Genomic DNA, 20,782 nt, shown 5'->3' on the forward strand with positions numbered 1-20,782 from the left:
CATTGCCAAGAGCGGCCCGTTGTGCCACCCCCAGCACTGCCCACTGTGCATTAGTTACCAAATCAAATCAAATTTTATTTGTCACATACACATGGTTAGCAGATGTTAATGCGAGTGTAGCGAAATGCTTGTGCTTCTAGTTCCGACAATGCAGTAATAACCAACAAGTAATCTAACTAACAATTCCAAAACTACTGTCTTATACACAGTGTAAGGGGATAAAGAATATGTACATAAGGATATATGAATGAGTGATGGTACAGAGGAGCATAGGCAAGATACAGTAGATGGTATCGAGTACAGTATATACATATGAGATGAGTATGTAAACAAAGTGGCATAGTTAAAGTGGCTAGTGATACAGGTATTACATAAGGATGCAGTCGATGATATAGAGTACAGTATATACGTATGCATATGAGATGAATAATGTAGGGTAAGTAACATTATATAAGGTAGCATTGTTTAAAGTGGCTAGTGATATATTTACATTTCCCATCAATTCCCATTATTAAAGTGGCTGGAGTTGAGTCAGTGTCAGTGTGTTGGCAGCAGCCACTCAATGTTAGTGGTGGCTGTTTAACAGTCTGATGGCCTTGAGATAGAAGCTGTTTTTCAGTCTCTCGGTCACAGCTTTGATGCACCTGTACTGACCTCGCCTTCTGGATTATAGCGGGGTGAAAAGGCAGTGGCTCGGGTGGTTGATGTCCTTGATGATCTTTATGGCCTTCCTGTAACATCGGGTGGTGTAGGTGTCCTGGAGGGCAGGTAGTTTGCCCCCGGTGATGCGTTGTGCAGACCTCACTACCCTCTGGAGAGCCTTACGGTTGTGGGCGGAGCAGTTGCCGTACCAGGCGGTGATACAGCCCGCCAGGATGCTCTCGATTGTGCATCTGTAGAAGTTTGTGAGTGCTTTTGGTGACAAGCCGAATTTCTTCAGCCTCCTGAGGTTGAAGAGGCGCTGCTGCGCCTTCTTCACGATGCTGTCTGTGTGAGTGGACCAATTCAGTTTGTCTGTGATGTGTATGCCGAGGAACTTAAAACTTGCTACCCTCTCCACTACTGTTCCATCGATGTGGATAGGGGGTGTTCCCTCTGCTGTTTCCTGAAGTCCACAATCATCTCCTTAGTTTTGTTGACGTTGAGTATGAGGTTATTTTCCTGACACCACACTCCGAGGGCCCTCACCTCCTCCCTGTAGGCCGTCTCGTCGTTGTTGGTAATCAAGCCTACCACTGTTGTGTCCGCAAACTTGATGATTGAGTTGGAGGCGTGCGTGGCCACGCAGTCGTGGGTGAACAGGGAGTACAGGAGAGGGCTCAGAACGCACCCTTGTGGGGCCCCAGTGTTGGGGATCAGCGGGGTGGAGATGTTGTTGCCCACCCTCACCACCTGGGGGCGGCCGGTCAGGAAGTCCAGTACCCAGTTGCACAGGGCGGGGTCGAGACCCAGGGTCTCGAGCTTGATGACGAGCTTGGAGGGTACTATGGTGTTGAATGCCGAGCTGTAGTCGATGAACAGCATTCTCACATAGGTATTCCTCTTGTCCAGATGGGTTAGGGCAGTGTGCAGTGTGGTTGAGATTGCATCGTCTGTGGACCTATTTGGGCGGTAAGCAAATTGGAGTGGGTCTAGGGTGTCAGGTAGGGTGGAGGTGATATGGTCCTTGACTAGTCTCTCAAAGCACTTCATGATGACGGAAGTGAGTGCTACGAGGCGGTAGTCGTTTAGCTCAGTTACCTTAGCTTTCTTGGGAACAGGAACAATGGTGGCCCTCTTGAAGCATGTGGGAACAGCAGACTGGTATAGGGATTGATTGAATATGTCCGTAAACACACCGGCCAGCTGGTCTGCGCATGCTCTGAGGGCGCGGCTGGGGATGCCGTCTGGGCCTGCAGCCTTGCAAGGGTTAACACGTTTAAATGTCTTACTCACCTCGGCTGCAGTGAAGGAGAGTCCGCATGTTTTCGTTGCAGGCCGTGTCAGTGGCACTGTATTGTCCTCAAAGCGGGCAAAAAAGTTATTTAGTCTGCCTGGGAGCAAGACATCCTACCATGGCAGCATTGTCAGGACCCAGGGCCTTCAGCTGGCAGGTTGAGAGTGCCTGATCAGAATACAGAAGAGTATGGAGTGCTGGGTTCCAAAGTCACCTATTTTTCTTCCGTAAACCTAGTAATTAGAAAACCTCAGTGGAACACAGCAGAGATAGAGAAGAGCCCCCAAAGCAAACTGGTTCTGGGAGTTTGTTTACAAACAAACCCCATAGAGCCCCAGGACAGCAACACAATTAGACCCAACCAAATCATGAGAAAACAAAAAAACAGAGAAAACTAGAATGTTATTTGGCCCTAAACAGAGAGTACACAGTGGCGGAATACCTGACCACTGTGACTTAACCAAATTTAAGGAAATCTTTGACTATGTACAGGTACAGACTCCGTGAGCATAGCCTTGCTATTGAGAAAGGCCACCGTAGGCAGACCTGGCTCTCAAGAGAAGACAGGCTATGTGCTCACTGCCCATAAAATGAGGTGGAAACTGAGTTGATCTTCCTAACCTGCCAAATGTATGACCATACTAGAGACACACATTTCCCTCAGATTACACAGATCCACGAAGAATTTGAAAACAAACCCAATTTTGATAAACTCCCATATCTACTGGGTGAAATTCCAGTGTGCCATCACAGCAGCAAGATGTGTGACCTGTTGTCACAAGAAAAGGGCAACCAGTGAAGAACAAACACCATTGTCAGTACAACCCATATTTATTTATTTTCCCTTTTGTACTTTAACTATTGGCATATCATTACAACACTGTATATATGACATTTGAAATGTCTTTATTCTTTTGGAATTTTTGTAAGTGTAATGTTCACAGTTTATTTCACTATTGTTTATCTATTTCACTTGCTTTGTCAATGTAAACATGTTTCCCATGCCAATAAAACCCTTAATTTGAAATTGATAGAGGGAGGCAGGGAGAGAATGTACTCACAGCGAGGCGGTCTGGGGGGATGAGGGGAACACTGGTCGGACTGATGAATGAGAAGGCAGAGGGTCTGAGAGAAAGAAACTCTGACAAACTCAAACCAGCTGGAGAAAAGTGAGATAAAGTAGAGAGAGAAAGAGAGAGGAGGGAGGAGAAATGGCTTACATTTTAAAATGTATTTCACAAAATAAGTAAGAGCAATAGTGTGTGAGAGAGAGAAAAAGAGGGGAACCCATATTGTTGCCCAAACACAGCCACCGCACGCTGCTTCAGAAGCTCTGTTACTGCCAGGGGCACTGCACCTCGCCCACCGACTGTACTGCCTCCCTATAGAGATATATAACACATTATAAAACAATCTCACGCAAATGTAGTAGAGTTAAAATGGTTATTCCATCCAATTTCAAATTATTAGAATAGTACACAACGCAGAACAGAACAACCAGGTTGAAGGTCAGTGGCCAAAGCCCGCGAACAGGAATATTCCAAGTTCAGAGAGAAGGGGGGAGTCAGATCGCTATGATCGCCAGGAACTTTACTTTTGGTGTCTATTTTTAATTGTTGCGCTACTGGTGCTGCCTGTTGATGTTAGGTAGGCAGCTACAGTAGCTGTATGATGTTAACATCTTCGGGTTTTGTTTAATTAAATGTATTTTATTTCATCTGGGTGCTTGTGTCACCTACTAACACCCTGGTACTACCCGTAGCTCCCGTTCTCCTCAGTCCGAGAAAACACTGAGAGAAAGGTATCAGTTGCAGATTACTCCTTTGTAAAGTCCATAACGTGAAATAAATAAAACATCCCAATGTTAATGCTGTAGATATTGTTATACGGGAGTGTGAGACTATTGAAACATGTAACTTTCAGAGTTGTATTGTTGTTATTAATATAGTTTACAGAGTGCTAAAAGTGCTGCTGTTGTTAGCTAGCATGCCTTTCTGTGATGCAGAAGGTTAGCTGAGCTGGTTCTGGGGTTGTATTATGGGAGATGTAGTTTGGTCCTCTACGGTCTGAATGGAATAGAGGCGATTTCACGTTGTAACTTGTTTATGTTGCAGTGTTTTTGTACATGAGTTGTTGTATTTTGGTACTGTCAACACTGAAAGCATCTAGCAATGTATTGGGGATGTGAGACAGGATATGTGTTTTACCTTTCTTCATGCTCCTGTGTAGAACAACTTGTCAGATGGTGCACTGGAGACTGATGTGTTCCTGTCCTGTCTTTTCACAATACTATTACAGATCAACATAAAAGCCTAAAAGACAGCCGTGGTGTCGCTCTTCATTTCTTGGTTCTCCTGTGGTACATAAGAAACCCGCTACACAAACACACACGCACTGTCCATGTCTGACCTGAAGGCATCAGTGTTGAGTTGACCAGTCTCCTCAGTGTTCAGACCACAGATGAACTGGTCCAGTCCCACCAGCTCCCAGTTCTCCCACTGTCTCATTAATACGCTCCACACAGCCTCCCTCTGCCAGGGACCAGACATGATCACCATTAGAGTCTAGTATTTAGTTAGTGTGTGTGTGTGTGTGTGTGTGTGTGAAGGTTCATACAGTGCCTTGCGAAAGTATTCGACCCCCTTGAACTTTGCGACCTTTTGCCACATTTCAGGCTTCAAACATAAAGATATAAAACTGTATTTTTTTGTGAAGAATCAACAACAAGTGGGACACAATCATGAAGTGGAACGACATTTATTGGATATTTCAAACTTTTTTAACAAATCAAAAACTGAAAGATTGGGCATGCAAAATTATTCAGCCCCTTTACTTTCAGTGCAGCAAACTCTCACCAGAAGTTCAGTGAGGATCTCTGAATGATCCAATGTTGACCTAAATGACTAATGATGATAAATACAATCCACCTGTGTGTAATCAAGTCTCCGTATAAATGCACCTGCACTGTGATAGTCTCAGAGGTCCGTTAAAAGCGCAGAGAGCATCATGAAGAACAAGGAACACACCAGGCAGGTCCGAGATACTGTTGTGAAGAAGTTTAAAGCCGGATTTGGATACAAAAAGATTTCCCAAGCTTTAAACATCCCAAGGAGCACTGTGATTTAGACAATGATCTAAGGTATGTTTCGGAACCCCCGTAGACTTGAAGAGGGTAAACTGATCTGTGCCTGAGCTTGGCCATCTACCTGGATGGCCTTCTCTCTGAGCACAACTAGTTGCTCGGCGCTGTAATCAAGGACCTCCCCCAGCATTTCCATGACAGCGGTGATTGTGCCGGCGTCCATCTTGGAGAGCTGGGCTGGGCTCCAGTAGACATTGGTTCCGCCCAGTTCCTCCAACAGTGACACAGTAAGGCCCGCCTCCCCCTGAGGGAGAACTAGAGAGAGAGAGAGAGAGAGAGAGAGAGAGAGAGGGTCCAGGGAGGTTGTGGTAAATGTATTGTAATGTGCATCTTTATTATGTTCATATTCAAAATAATCCCACACACATTCTCATCTGCACCTTAGGTGTGTGTGTTTCTCCTCTCTCACCTGATCTCCTGCGCATGGGCATTACTTCAGATGTGGAGGTGAAGAGAGAGAAGAGTTTCCATCGCAGGGCTGAGAGGTCCGGACCCCTACTAAACTCCTGAGGAGGGTTAGGGACTGGAGGCCTGGGTAGGCTGTCCAACTGGTCAGACAGAGTCTCTTTCAGCCACGACTAGAGGGAAGGAAGGAAGGAAGAGAAGAAGGAAGAGAAGAGATACAGAAATGAGTTTTTAGAGCTGCTCTCTATTTGACCATTAGTACCTACCTCGGCCCCTCATACAATACAAGAGGATCGCCTAAACATTCCAGTTGAGAAGCCTGTTAATAGTACTGACTGAGACTAAGGCATATTGATAAGAGTAACACCTCTCTCACCTGCTTCCCCTGCAGTAGTTTATTGGCCAGTGTTTTGGCCTGGGTCAGACCCCACTTCACCTCTGACCCCAGTGACATCAGGGTGTCCTTGAGGGCGTCGGGGGAGAACTGGGAGAGATGGAAAGGGGAAAGCAGCGTAACACCGGGACCCAGCAGCTCAGGACTGGAATCATCCACAGATAATGACATCACAGTGTTGAAGAGCTTCTTCTTCAGCTGGAAGGAGGAGGAGCCTAGTCTGGATAGGAAAGGGTCAGAGGTCATAGGTCAGAGTTAAGTAAAATACCCTACTGGCTATTCAGTACCGTGTTTAGTAAGTCATCCAACATCTGTTCTGAACTCTCCTCCCTTGTTTGTTTGTCATATTTCTGTGACTAAGCACTCGCTCATGCTCAAGGTACCAATGTGTTTCCTCCGACACATTGTGGCTGGCTTCCGCGTTGGATGCGCGCTGTGTTAAGAAGCAGTGCGGCTTGGTTGGGTTGTGTATCGGAGGACGCATGACTTTCAACCTTTGTCTCTCCCGAGCCCGTACGGGAGTGGTAGCGATGAGACAAGATAGTAGCTACTAAACAATTGGATACCACGAAATTGGGGAGAAAAGGGGTAAAAATAAAAAATGATTTAAAATAAATAAAAAAACACTGTATAATTTTACATAAAACAAGACCAAATATGGCCTTTGTGTCTAAAATGGATACAATCCCCATTATGTAAATAATTGTTTGCAACACTCCTGGTGTATAACTAGAGTACTGTCAGTGTATTTGCATATTTTGAATACATCTAGCTATGTAAATGAAGATGAATGTTGAGGTACCCATTCACGGTCAGAGTCAGGGTATTTCATGGTGCTATTCGGCTGGAAATAGAAGCGGGAAGCAGAGTCCATGTTTGTGTCTGTTGCCTCAGCAGGGAGGGAGGTGAGGAGAGAGTGGAATCATTCTAATATCACACCTTTCGCTAAACGTAATTCTAATATTGTTTCTATCTATCGTGCATCCCTTTGTTCTCAGTAAAAGACAACTTTTATTGTCCGAAAAATGTCAGTTGGACAACGTGTCTCCATGTGAGCCAGGTCTCAGGGATACTGGGGTATATTCTTTAAGGCTTCCTCCTCTAGGGCTGAGAGCTCACAGCTGCCTAGCTTACCGCCCTAGTTATCCACCTAGTTACCTGCCCCATGGAGTAAGCACACTGGGGGTAAAGGAGAACATGCTGAGAAAAACATGCACTTTAATTGATATGTTATGTCACGCTCTTTCTCCATCTCTCGATCTTTCTCTTGGTTATATTTTCCTTTCTACCGTACTCTTTTCCTCCTCTCTCTCCACCCTCTCCCTCTCTCTCTCTCCTCCTCCTCTCTTTCCATGTCTCTCTTTCAAAACCACTGCTTTCCTATCATAACTTCTGTAAAATACTTTCCTCTAAGTCATTTGCATATGACTTCTGGAGATTTGACTTCTCATTTAGGCCTTGAGGTGTGTCATGCAATCCGCCTGTCTGAGCGTGGTGATTCTGGGGTTTATGGTCATAATTACCAATCACAGAATTATTTGACTATATGAATATACATTGGTTACAAATTCCTCTAAAAAAAAGTCTCCTCTAAATACAGTCCTGTCTATTCTGAATATCTTATTCATTTGAATTAGTTCATTAGTCAATTGTTAATACTCTGTCCTTGTACATTAGTGATGCATTTTTCACAGATGAACTATTCATAGATTGAAAATGTTTTTTAAAAAGTATTATAAGTGTTATTCTGTGAGACAGATCATTGTTTACTTCAAAATGTAAAAATCAACACACTGTCAATCATTAGATAATGATGCAATTAACAGAGCAACAACACACAACCAACATAGTTGCAGATCCTGTGTTCTGCCTTACAACCAGTGTAACCGAGTGGATCACATGCAGCGACCAACAAAAAAAAACGACTCAGAAAAAGAGGGAAACGAAGCGGTCTTCTGGTCAGACTCCGGAGACGGGCACATCGTGCACCACTCCCTAGCATTCTTCTTGCCAATGTCCAGTCTCTTGACAACAAGGTTGATGAAATCCGAGCAAGGGTAGCATTCCAGAGGGACATCAGAGATTGTAACGTTCTTTGCTTCACGGAAACATGGCTAACTGGAGAGACGCAATCCGAAGCGGTGCAGCCAGCGGGTTTCTCCACGCATCGCGCCGACAGAAACAAACATCTTTCTGGTAAGAAGACGGGTGGGGGCGTATGTCTTATGGCCAACGTGACATGGTGTGATGAAAGAAACATACAGGAACTCAAATCCTTCTGTTCACCTGATGTAGAATTCCTCACAATCAAATGTAGACCGCATTATCTACCAAGAGAATTCTCTTCGATTATAATCACAGCCGTATATATCCCCCCAAGCAGACACATCGATGGCTCTGAACGAACTTTATTTAACTCTCTGCAAACTGGAAACGATTTATCCGGAGGCTGCATTCATTGTAGCTGGGGATTTTAACAAGGCTAATCTGAAAACAAGACTCCCTAAATTTTATCAGCATATCGATTGCGCAATCAGGGGTGGAAAGACCCTGGATCATTGTTACTCTAACTTCCGCGACGCATATAAGGCCCTGCCCCGCCCCCTTTCGGAAAAGCTGACCACGACTCCATTTTGTTGATCCCTGCCTACAGACAGAAACTAAAACAAGAAGCTCCCACGCTGAGGTCTGTCCAACGCTGGTCCGACCAAGCTGACTCCACACTCCAAGACTGCTTCCATCACGTGGACTGGGAGATGTTTCGTATTGCGTCAGACAACAACATTGACGAATACGCTGATACGGTGTGCGAGTTCATTAGAACGTGCGTTGAAGATGTCGTTCCCATAGCAACGATTAAAACATTCCCTAACCAGAAACCGTGGATTGATGGCAGCATTCGTGTGAAACTGAAGGCACGAACCACTGCTTTTAATCAGGCCAAGGTGTCTGGTAACATGACTGAATACAAACAGTGCAGCTATTCCCTCCGCAAGGCTATCAAACAAGCTAAGCGCCAGTACAGAGACAAAGTAGAATCTCAATTCAACGGCTCAGACACAAGAGGTATGTGGCAGGGTCTACAGTCAATCACGGACTACAGGAAGAAACCCAGCCCAGTCACGGACCAGGATGTCTTGCTCCCAGGCAGACTAAATAACTTTTTGCCCGCTTTGAGGACAATACAGTGCCACTGACACGGCCTGCAACGGAAACATGCGGTCTCTCCTTCACTGCAGCCGAAGTGAGTAAGACATTTAAACGTGTTAACCCTCGCAAGGCTGCAGGCCCAGACGGCATCCCCAGCCGCGCCCTCAGAGCATGCGCAGACCAGCTGGCCGGTGTGTTTACGGACATATTCAATCAATCCCTATACCAGTCTGCTGTTCCCACATGCTTCAAGAGGGCCACCATTGTTCCTGTTCCCAAGAAAGCTAAGGTAACTGAGCTAAACGACTACCGCCCCGTAGCACTCACATCCGTCATCATGAAGTGCTTTGAGAGACTAGTCAAGGACCATATCACCTCCACCCTACCTGACACCCTTGACCCACTCCAATTTGCTTACCGCCCAAATAGGTCCACAGACGATGCAATCTCAACCACACTGCACACTGCCCTAACCCATCTGGACAAGAGGAATACCTATGTGAGAATGCTGTTCATCGACTACAGCTCGGCATTCAACACCATAGTACCCTCCAAGCTCGTCATCAAGCTCGAGACCCTGGGTCTCGACCCCGCCCTGTGCAACTGGGTACTGGACTTCCTGACGGGCCGCCCCCAGGTGGTGAGGGTAGGCAACAACATCTCCTCCCCGCTGATCCTCAACACTGGGGCCCCACAAGGGTGCGTTCTGAGCCCTCTCCTGTACTCCCTGTTCACCCACGACTGCGTGGCCATGCACGCCTCCAACTCAATCATCAAGTTTGCGGACGACACAACAGTGGTAGGCTTGATTACCAACAACGACGAGACGGCCTACAGGGAGGAGGTGAGGGCCCTCGGAGTGTGGTGTCAGGAAAATAACCTCACACTCAACGTCAACAAAACTAAGGAGATGATTGTGGACTTCAGGAAACAGCAGAGGGAACACCCCCATCCACATCGATGGAACAGTAGTGGAGAGGGTAGCAAGTTTTAAGTTCCTCGGCATACACATCACAGACAAACTGAATTGGTCCACTCACACAGACAGCATCGTGAGGAAGGCGCAGCAGCGCCTCTTCAACCTCAGGAGGCTGAAGAAATTCGGCTTGTCACCAAAAGCACTCACAAACTTCTACAGATGCACAATCGAGAGCATCCTGGCGGGATGTATCACCGCCTGGTATGGCAACTGCACCGCCCTCAACCGTAAGGCTCTCCAGAGGGTAGTGAGGTCTGCACAACGCATCACCGGGGGCAAACTACCTGCCCTCCAGGACACCTACACCACCCGATGCTACAGGAAGGCCATAAAGATCATCAAGGACATCAACCACCCGAGCCACTGCCTGTTCACCCCGCTGCCATCCAGAAGGCGAGGTCAGTACAGGTGCATCAAAGCTGGGACCGAGAGACTGAAAAACAGCTTCTATCTCAAGGCCATCAGACTGTTAAACAGCCACCACTAACATTGAGTGGCTACTGCCAACACACTGTCAATGACACTGACTCTACTCCAGCCACTTTAATCATGGGAATTGATGGGAAATGATGTAAATGTATCGCTAGCCACTTTAAACAATGCTACCTTATATAATGTTACTTACCCTACATTGTTCATCTCATATGCATACGTTGATACTGTACTCTATATCATCGACTGCATCCTTATGTAATACATGTATCACTAGCCACTTTAACTATGCCACTTGGTTTACATACTTATCTCATATGTATATACTGTACTCGATATCATCTACTGTATCTTGCCTATGCTGCTCTGTACCATCACTCATTCATATATCCTTATGTACATATTCTTTATCCCCTTACACTGTGTATGACAGTAGTTTTTTTTGGAATTGTTAGTTAGATTACTTGCTCGTTATTACTGCATTGTCGGAACTAGAAGCACAAGCATTTCGCTACACTCGCATTAACATCTGCTAACCATGTGTATGTGACAAATAAAATTTGATTTGATTTGATAGTTCTAACCATTATGGAGGCCACAACTAACATAGTTCTAACCATTATGGAGGCCACAACCAACACAGTTCTAACCATTTGAGGCCACAACCAACACAGTTCTAACCATTATGGAGGTCACAACCAACACAGTTCTAACCATTTGAGGTCACAACCAACACAGTTCTAACTATTTTGGAGGTCACAAACAACACAGTTCTAACCACAACCAAACCAAAGATAAATGTACTTACTGAATTGTGTTTTCTTTTTGGATGTGGAGTAGAGTATGTAACAGCAGTATGTTCAGCAGGAGAAGAGTGTATGTGTCCTCCCTCCCTCCCTCCCTCTCTCCCTCCTGGGAGGTTACCTGTACAGGTGTCACACCAGGTGCATATGCTCTGTGTGTGTGTGTCTCATACAAGCCTGAGTATTGTGTGTGGGAATGATATGTTGGCCATGTTACAGTAATCAGGCCTTAGTTCACAGTCATTTTATGTCAAAGATAATCATTATCATACTACAGTCGTGGCCAAAAGTTTTGAGAATGACACAAATATTAATTTCCACAAAGTTTGCTGCTTCAGTGTCTTTAGATATTTTTGTCAGATGTTACTATGGAATACTGAAGTATAATTACAAGCATTTCATAAGTGTCAAAGGCTTTTATTGACAATTACATGAAGTTGATGCAAAGAGTCAATACTTGCAGTGTTGACCCTTCTTTTTCAAGACCTCTGCAATCCGCCCGGGCTGTCAATTAACTTCTGGGCCACATCCTGACTGATGGCAGCCCATTCTTGCATAATCAATGCTTGGAGTTTGTCAGAATTTGTGGGTTTTTGTTTGTACACCCGCCTCTTGAGGATTGACCACAAGTTCTCAATGGGATTAAGGTCTGGGAAGTATCCTGGCCATGGACCCAAAATATTGATGTTTTGTTCCCAGAGCCACTTAGTTATCACTTTTGCCTTATGGCAAGGTGCTCCATCATGCTGGAAAAGGCATTGTTCGTCACCAAACTGTTCCTGGATGGTTGGGAGAAGTTGCTCTCGGAGGATGTGTTGGTACCATTCTTTATTCATGGCTGTGTTCTTAGGTAAAATTGTGAGTGAGCCCACTCCCTTGGCTGAGAAGCAATCCCACACATGAATGGTCTCAGGATGCTTCACTGTTGGCATGACACAGGACTGATGGTAACGCTCACCTTGTCTTCTCCGGACAAGCTTTTTTCCGGATACCCCAAACAATCGGAAAGGGGATTCATCAGAGAAATGACTTTACCCCAGTCCTCAGCAGTCCAATCCCTGTACCTTTATCAGAATATCTGATGTTTTTCCTGGAGAGAAGTGGCTTCTTTGCTGCTCTTCTTGACACCAGGCCATCCTCCAAAAGTCTTCACCACACTGTGCGTGCAGATGCACTCACACCTGCCTGCTGCCATTCCTGAGCAAGCTCTGTACTGGTGGTGCCCCGATCCCGCAGCTGAATCAACTTTAGGAGATGGTCCTGGCGCTTGCTGGACTTTCTTGTGCGTCCTGAAGCCTTCTTCACAACAATTGAACCGCTCTCCTTGAAGTTCTTGATGATCCGGTAAATGGTGGATTTAGGTGCAATCTTACTGGCAGCAATATCCTTGCCTGTGAAGCCATTTTTGTGCAAAGCAATGATGACGGCACATGTTTCCTTGCAGGTAACCATGGTTGACAGAGGAAGAACAATGATTCCAAGCACCACCCTCCTTTTGAAGCTTCCAGTATGTTATTCGAACTCAATCAGCATGACAGAGTGATCTCCAACCTTGTCCTCGTCAACACTCACACCTGTGTTAATGAGAGAATCACTGACATGATGTCAGCTGATCCTTTTGTGGCAGTGCTGAAATGCAGTGGAAATGTTTTTTGGGAATTCAGTTAATTTGCATGGCAAAGAGGGACTTTGCAATTATTTGCAATTCATCTGATCACTCTTCATAACATTCTGGAGGATATGCAAATTGCCATCAAATAAACTGAGGCAGGAGACTGTGAAAATGAATATTTGTATCATTCTCAAAACTTTTGGCCACGACTGTATATCAGAGAGAAATACACTCTCAGAGAATAAATGTTTTGTGTCTTGGAAAAAGGCTTAAAATCTCTTTTACGTAAACTTTTCAAATGACTCAAACACAGGTGAACTTTCAAATACACGTTAACATGAAAACATCAAACCCTGAACCAGTGATTAGTTGCAACTTGTACCTACTCAAACATGAGAGACATGATATTTATATATATATATATATATATTTAAATGTTTAAATGTAACCTTTATTAAACTAGGTAAGTCAGTCAAGAACAAATTCTTATTTACAATGACGGCATACCACGGCCAAACCTGGACGATGCTGGGCCAATTGTGCACCGCCCTGTGGGACTTCCAATCACAGCCAGGTGTGATGCAGCCTGGATTCAAACCAGGGACTACAGTGACACCTCTTGCACTGGGATGCAATGCCTTAGACCGCTGCGCCACTCGGGAGCATATCTGTGAGTGGGCACACCAATCAAGGCCCTGTGATCTTGTTATTGTACGTCCATTCCACACATTGACCTTTAACTAACCTTCCTGGAAGTTTAAATCCTTGGGATTACCCTATGGCATCATATCAACTTTGTAACATGGTAAAAAAACAACCTTGTAGTGAGGTTTAGTCCTGTTTAATATCTTTCTGATTATCAAAGACTACTTAGGGCAGAAGCTCTCTCCATTCAGTGCTTCTCTACATTCAGTGAGGTAGTGGAATGTTTGCACAAATGACCATAAGAGTGAGATGCAGGTTAACAAATATTTGTATTTCTGAAGATGAAGAGATTGGGCAATGGATGGGAACGTCAGAATGACTAGGCCCTATATTCAATCAAGTAGCCTCACAGTAATATAAGTAATGCTACCATCTTTCCCTGTAACAGTGTGGCAGGCCAAAAGACACAGGGTGACTGGAGTTTGGGAAACAGCCGTGGCCATATTTGACTAAACATTACATAACATTACATATTAATAACAAAGAGATCAAATGTTGTTCCACACTGCATTAACTAACAATTTCCTTGTTAGAAATATGACACAGGCTGAAAATGTTGACTTTATAAACTGGTCCTGAAATTTACTTTTTTAAATTATTTTTTTCATATACCTTTGTTTAACCAGGCGAGTCAGTTAAGAACAAATTCTTATTTTCAATGACGGCCTAGGAACAGTGGGTTAACTGCCTGTTCAGGGGCAGAACGACAGATGTGTACCTTGTCAGCTCTGGGATTTGAACTTGCAACCATCCGGTTACTAGTCCAATGCTCTTACCTTTAGTTGATGATCCATACAGAATTGTGTGCCAGAGGGTTGAGTTCCCCCAGACAGAGTCTCAACCCTTACTGTATACAAAAAGAAAAACTTATAGAGATTGGAAACTCACATAAAACATCTATCTATGAGGAACTCTTTAGGAGTGGTGGGTGATGAACCTCAACCAATGGAAAGGTCAACAGACACAGCGCATCCAGATAGTGACACTGTTATGTACACAGCATGAGACCAATACGTTATAGAAACATCTAACATGGCCTACCATCAATAGGAGAAGGAGATTACTACCCTATAGGGCTGGGGTGAAATCTGAGCAGCTCAATATCAACACATAGTGGCCAAATTCAATAGGCTGTTAGTGTTCACAATGTTTACTCTTAAAACAGTGAGGGGAGTCTTTGATTTTAGTATGATTTTGAGATGAACTGGGCACACAACAACAAAAGCCAACCCCTATCTCAAATATATACATTTGTTTACCTTTATTTAACTAGGCAAGTCAGTTAAGAACACATTCTCATTTACAATGACAGCGTACCCCAGACAAACCCTCCCCTAACCCGGCCAATTGTGCGCTGCCCTATGGGACTCCCGATCACGGCCGGTTGTGATACAACCTGGGATCAAACCCGGGTCTGTAGTGACGCCTCTAGCACTGCGATGCACTGCCTTAGACCTCTGAGCCACTCAGGATCCCATAAATATAATCATCATGACTGGACATTAGGTGTACCAACAACTTTGACACAATAGTACTTCCCCTGCCTCACTGTCACATATGGCTACACACACAGCAGACTATGGTACTGTAGGTTACCACACGGAGAGGCCAGTTGTAAGGTTCTGTTCCTAAACCTAGCAGCAGATACCCTCCACATGGAGCAGGCTGTTTGATAAACAACAAGCCAGCTCACTGCAATCCCCCAGGACCCATCTCTAATTAGCAGTAATAATGACACTCATTAGGAAAAGGAACAGTACCTGCAGCACATTTACCAGCTTGTTCCTGTTTTGAAGACTTATTTTGCATTGTCATGTATGATGAGTTGCTGGCTAAAGCAGAAACGCTACGGCTACCAAGCTACATGCAAGGTGCAGTAGCCTGCTTCTGAACATGGACAACAATATTTGAGTATCTATACAATGTAGCTAAATAAGTGGTGCATACTACAGAGTCTGCAGCAATGGCATTACAGGACAACTCACCACTTGCAGCCAAAGCCAGGGCCAGTGGCAGAAAGAGCCAAGACATCAGTTTACATTTCCAACGCTCGACTGACCAGAAGGTGGCAGCAGAACCAGAGAAGCTAAAACTAACTGCCAGGAGTCCTGAGCTATGCAGCTACTGCGCTCTCGCATATCTTGTTAGATCTCATCCTGGAGCATTTGGTGCTATAAAACACGTGTGAAACTCAAACGAACACAGGCTGAAACAAATCCTGGACCTGCATGAGTAGTAGTAGATACAGTCCAAAGAAGAAGCCTGAATGAGGAGGGATTGGTTTAACGTTACCCTTCATTGTTGGAGTAGAGGACCTTGTGCATTTCAGGTAAAATAACAACCCAATGTTTATATCCCAGGACAAATTGGCTAGCAACAGAAAGCTAGCTATTGCCATAAATGTTTAATATTTTTCGATCTGTCCCCAAATTAATATAGGTGGTTCAGAGTTTGTTTTTATATGTCAACCTGCATGTCCTGAGCGTGTCTGACACCAGACTCTGCGGTTTCAGAGTCTACGCGCCAGGATAGGGAGCAGGTTGCCGTTTGTCATGAATCTTGCTCTGTATGCGTAACAGTGTAACTTCAGACCGTCCAGACACCAGGGTGTACAAAAACGCACGCTTGCTGTCTGTTCAGCATGTAATTTGAAGTAGGCTAGAGGCGGAGAGGGTAGGATGTAGGGCTGCACGCACCGGTAGATAACAGTAGCCAGAAAATACTGGGCCGGTACCAAAGGATACAACAGTCAGGTGAGTTTATTTTCATTGTATCGGTTGGGTCGTTGAATGTTGTTACCGCTGTCTTTCATGGTGTTTCTAGACCTTGTTATTGAATTGTATCGGCCACGCTTGTAGACGTAGACTATATTATCTTATTTTGCATGGAATATAACCGGAAATATCAGAACCATATTTATTTGGATATATCGTACTGTTCTGATAGCCTCTAGATTGTTTTTGACCAGACGATCGTCTGACCCAACTCGATAACCTTGTTGCGGTTTCAGAGTCTACGCGCCAGGATAGGGAGCAGGTTGCCGTTTGTCATGAATCTTGCCCTGTATGTGTAACAGTATAACTTCAGACCGTCCCCTCGCCCATACCCGGGCGCGAACCAGCAGTGGTGGGCCGTCAGGGCCAGCAAGGCCTTCTCTGCTGGCCTAAACATCATCAGAATATAAAAAATATATATATATATTTTCCCACAAATATGTATTAAATTATTCCCCAGAGTAAGAGCTATACTCTTCATTTCATAGCGTTCCTCTTGGTTGCACTGCTTCCAGCCCCAGGTTGAGATTTGGAGGGCTGGTCTTTATGTTAGATCTTTTATCCAATCATATTCAGCCATCATGTGTTGCCAGGGGTCTAAAATCTGCCCTCGGGCCTTCAGAATCAACAGTGCAGGCTCTTGTAGTTTAAAACCTCTCTGAACTACCGATCCCGGATACGGGATTGAATTCAACAACATACGGTGTTCGCCACAAATAGTCATATCAAACATTCATGAAAATACAAGTGTCTCACATGCTTCAAAAGCCTAGAATCTTGCTAATCCAACTGCGTTGTCATATTTAAAAAATAATTTATTGCGAAAGAAATAGCTGCGATTATCTGAGCATAGACCCCCATATCAAACTACTTATTCAACCAGCACTTGCGTAACAAAGTCACAGATTGCATTGAAATAAATCATTTACCTTTGAAGATCTTGCTCTGGTTGCAATCCCAAGGCTCATTGTTACACAATGAATGGTCGTTTGTTCGGTTAAATCCATTTTTTATAGCCTAACACGAAACATTTTGTGAACGCTTATCTCATTGAATTTCCTGTCATACAATTTTCAAAGTAACGTCCAACGTAAAGAGACTCTCTTTTCCTCGTCTTTTCCCTCTCTATCCAGTCATGTTTGGTTTACTTGCAATCAACTCTTTGTTTGGAACACAATGAACCCTGATGGGCCATTTTGCGGGACCTATTGATATGGTAATACCGATTGGAAGACAACAGTGAGGAGCCCATTGCGCACCAAGTACATGACCACTGTCTCTTTAATTGACTCTATTTTAACCCAATGACCACTGATCTTCTTGAAATCTAGCTGGGTAGATAGCCAATGAGCAGATGTAACTGGAAATATCCCATGATTCATTGTTGTAAGACAAACCTATACACTGGATGCAGGCGTAAAGATCGTTCTTTCACCATTGCCAATTGAACCGTGAAGGAGTGATTCTAATTACGCACAGACGTTTTTCAGTAATTTGCTACTTCAACTGTTTATTTCGTGACTAAAATGGCAAATAAGTCAAAGAAAGCTACCTCTAAGACTAGATACACGAATGTAGAAACGATTTTGGAAGAGATTGCCCGGGATAGTGAGACAGATTTGGCCGAGATTGAAGAGGACTCCATTAGCTCCCATAGTTTCGATTCTGAAGCTGAGGAATATTTTTTGAACGGAGAGGACATCGTTTTGGACTGGTAAGTTGCTCTCACGCTAATGCCGTTGTTTGACTTTAATATAAAATATTATTAGTGATTGTTTTTACATTTTATTTGCAAAAATGGCTAAAGTACACGTTAGCTAGCCATTGTGAGTGAGGGCCTGTTTCTTTGAGAACGCATGGTCTACCCCAAATAGCCTATTTTGAGGTAAGCCCATTTCACTTTGGCAATTGATGTGGAACAGCACTTTATATACATGTATATTATAGCTGTTTTTACATTTTATTAGCAATATATAGCGATGTAATGAAATGGCTAAAGTGCACGTTAGCTTGTCATTGTGAGTGGGGGCCTGTTTGAGAACGCATGGTCTACCCAAATAGCCTATTTTGAGGCAGGCCCACATCAATTGCCAAAGTGATATGGAACAGCACTTTATGTTCCCTGTACTCTATATGCATGTTTATTATAGCTGTTGATACAGGGCTACTCCCTGTACTCTATATGTATGTTTATTATAGCTGTTGATACAGGGCTCATATGTGAAACTATTCTAACTGAACATTTTCTTTCACAGTGGCACTGACTCCGACTGGGAGCCCCCAGTGCCAAGGTGTTCATCCAGCTGTACCCCTGCCGTCTCTGGCTCCACACCTCCCGGGCCATCTAGAGGTGTGAAGAGGAAGAGGGGAAGTGTGCCACCCACTAACAGAGGGACAGATGGGCGTTGGCACACCATCCTAGAAGATGATGTGGAGCCACCACAACCAACTTTTAGGCCGAAAAGGAAGCCAGGACCTCAGGTGAACCCGACCTCCACTTACACCCCCCTTCAGCTTTTCCAACTGTTTTTTACACCATCTGTTGTAGGTTCGCTCGTGTCCAACACAAATAAGAATGGGAAGAAGAAACAAGCAGGCAAAAAGGTAGCATGGAAGCCCATATCCATGTCAGATCTTTTTTGCTACCTTTCACTTGTTATCTACATGGGGCTGGTGAAGCTGAAGAACCTGAAGGACTACTGGAAAACGTCATATCTGTACCAACTGCCTTTCCCCATGACTGTTATGTCCTGCAAAAGGTTTATGATTATTTCACAGGCGCTTCACATCAGTGACCCAAAGGTTGATGAAGAGAATGAGAAGAAGAGGGGCACAGCAGCGTTTGATAGACTGTGCAAGATCAAGCCGCTCTACCACAGCATTGTTGAGGCCTGCAAGACGTATTTTCAGCCAGCCCAGAATGTGTCAATCGATGAGAGGATGGTATCCTCAAAGGCAAGAATTGGCCTCAAACAATACATGAGAAACAAACCAACCAAGTGGGGTTACAAGCTGTTTGTTTTGGCTGATTCTGTATGTGCCTACACATGCAATTTCTTTGTCTACGAGGGGAAGAACAGTTTTGCTACTGGCAAGGGACTCAGCTATGACTCTGTAATGGCATTATTGGATTTTCAACTGCTAGGGAAGGGCTACAAACTGTTTGTGGATAACTTCTACACAAGCCCTACCCTGTTTGCAGACCTAAGGAAGCTGGATGTATGGGCTTGTGGCACCATTCGTACCAACAGTGTGGGCTTTCCGAAGACAAAGGTGAACGACATGCCTAAGCGGGCTGAGCGGGGGAGCATGCGATGGATCCGTGAAGATGGCCTGCTTTTTGTAAAGTGGATGGATACCAGAGAGGTGGTGATGTGCTCCACTATCCACAAGTCCTTCAGTGGGGATCGTGTTGTCAGGCGTGTGAAGGACGGTGCCGGGACATGGACCACCAAAAATGTCCCCGTTCCAGCTGCAGTGAAGGACTACAACAAGAGCATGGGCGGAGTCGACCTTTCGGACGCGCTAATCGGCTACTACAATGTTCTCCACAAGACAATGAAATGGTACAAGACCTTCTTCTATCATTTCATCGACATCGCCGTAGTGAATGCATTCATCCTACACAAGGAAATGGCAACGAGCTGTGGAAAGCCCTTCCTCTCACAGAAAGCCTTCAGAGAGCAGCTCATCAGGGAGCTTGCTGGCTACAGCACCACTGCACCAAGCCCTGTCCCTTCTGCTTCTGCCACAAGTGTTCATCTGCCCAAATATATTTGTGCAGGCATGGATGTGCCTAAGGGCCAAAAGGGCACAGCATGGAGGCGTTGCTGTGTTGTTTGCAAGATGAAGTCTCCCATCACATGCAGCACATGCTCAGTGACCCTCTGCTTTACATCAGAGAGAGACTGCTATGGCATCTGGCATGAGCAGCAGAACATTGTCTAGAGTTTTGGCAATGTTGGTGGGGTCATATGGCAAAGTGGGTCTGCGGTCTAGCTGAGAACACCAGTCTGCAGTCTAGCTGAGCTAGGGTCAGTATGTTATATCTGGAGTATTTTTCCTGTCTTACCCGGTGTCTTGTGTGAATTTAAGTCTGCTCTCTTTCTCTCCTTCTTTCTCTCGGTGGACTTGAACCCCTGGGACCATGCTTCAGGACTACCTGACATGATGACTCCTTGCAGTCCCCAGTCCACCTGGCCTTGCCGCTGTTCCAGTTTCAACTGTTCTGCCTGCTGCTATGGAACCCTAAACTGTTAATTTTTTTCTCCTGAGGTGCTGTCCTGTTGCACACTCTACAAAAACACTGATCTCCACCCGGCACAGCCAGCAGAGGACTGGCCACCCCTCATTGCCTTGTTTCTTCCTAGGTTTTTGCCTTTCTAGGTTGTTTTTCTTAGCCACCGTGCTTCTACACCTGCATTGCTTGCTGTTTGGGGTTTTAGGCTGG

The 20,782-nt window shown here is 44.8% G+C and overlaps 2 protein-coding genes across 2 annotated transcripts; one reads left to right on the forward strand and one right to left on the reverse strand.

Moving 5' to 3' along the window:
- Positions 1-4,942: 4,942 nt before the first annotated feature.
- On the reverse strand, positions 4,943-11,311 carry LOC112244791. Its single transcript, XM_024412596.2, has 4 exons — positions 11,247-11,311; positions 5,860-6,097; positions 5,488-5,656; positions 4,943-5,333 (listed from the first exon to the last, which is right to left on the reverse strand). The coding sequence occupies exons 2-4, from the start codon at positions 6,046-6,048 to the stop codon at positions 5,071-5,073; spliced, it is 621 nt and encodes a 206-aa protein (XP_024268364.1). The 5' UTR covers positions 6,049-6,097; positions 11,247-11,311; the 3' UTR covers positions 4,943-5,070.
- A 6,472-nt stretch (positions 11,312-17,783) lies between these two features.
- Positions 17,784-20,439, forward strand: LOC121846252 (piggyBac transposable element-derived protein 4-like). Its single transcript, XM_042320117.1, has 2 exons — positions 17,784-18,046; positions 18,588-20,439. The coding sequence occupies exons 1-2, from the start codon at positions 17,859-17,861 to the stop codon at positions 20,278-20,280; spliced, it is 1,881 nt and encodes a 626-aa protein (XP_042176051.1). The 5' UTR covers positions 17,784-17,858; the 3' UTR covers positions 20,281-20,439.
- The last annotated feature ends 343 nt before the right edge of the window (positions 20,440-20,782 follow it).

The sequence above is a fragment of the Oncorhynchus tshawytscha genome, linkage group LG03 (genome assembly GCF_018296145.1).
Source record: "Oncorhynchus tshawytscha isolate Ot180627B linkage group LG03, Otsh_v2.0, whole genome shotgun sequence".
Lineage (NCBI taxonomy): Eukaryota > Metazoa > Chordata > Actinopteri > Salmoniformes > Salmonidae > Oncorhynchus > Oncorhynchus tshawytscha.

Coding starts and splice junctions, on each gene's coding strand:
- LOC112244791 (XM_024412596.2), bottom strand. CDS start 6,048: ATGTCATTATCTGTGGATGATTCCAGTCCTGAGCTGCTGGGTCCCGGT. Junction 5,657..5,859: donor AACTACTGCAGGGGAAGCAG/GTGAGAGAGGTG, acceptor CCTTCCCTCTAG/TCGTGGCTGAAAGAGACTCT. Junction 5,334..5,487: donor GCCCATGCGCAGGAGATCAG/GTGAGAGAGGAG, acceptor CTCTCTCTCTAG/TTCTCCCTCAGGGGGAGGCG.
- LOC121846252 (XM_042320117.1), top strand. CDS start 17,859: ATGGCAAATAAGTCAAAGAAAGCTACCTCTAAGACTAGATACACGAAT. Junction 18,047..18,587: donor GAGGACATCGTTTTGGACTG/GTAAGTTGCTCT, acceptor TTTCTTTCACAG/TGGCACTGACTCCGACTGGG.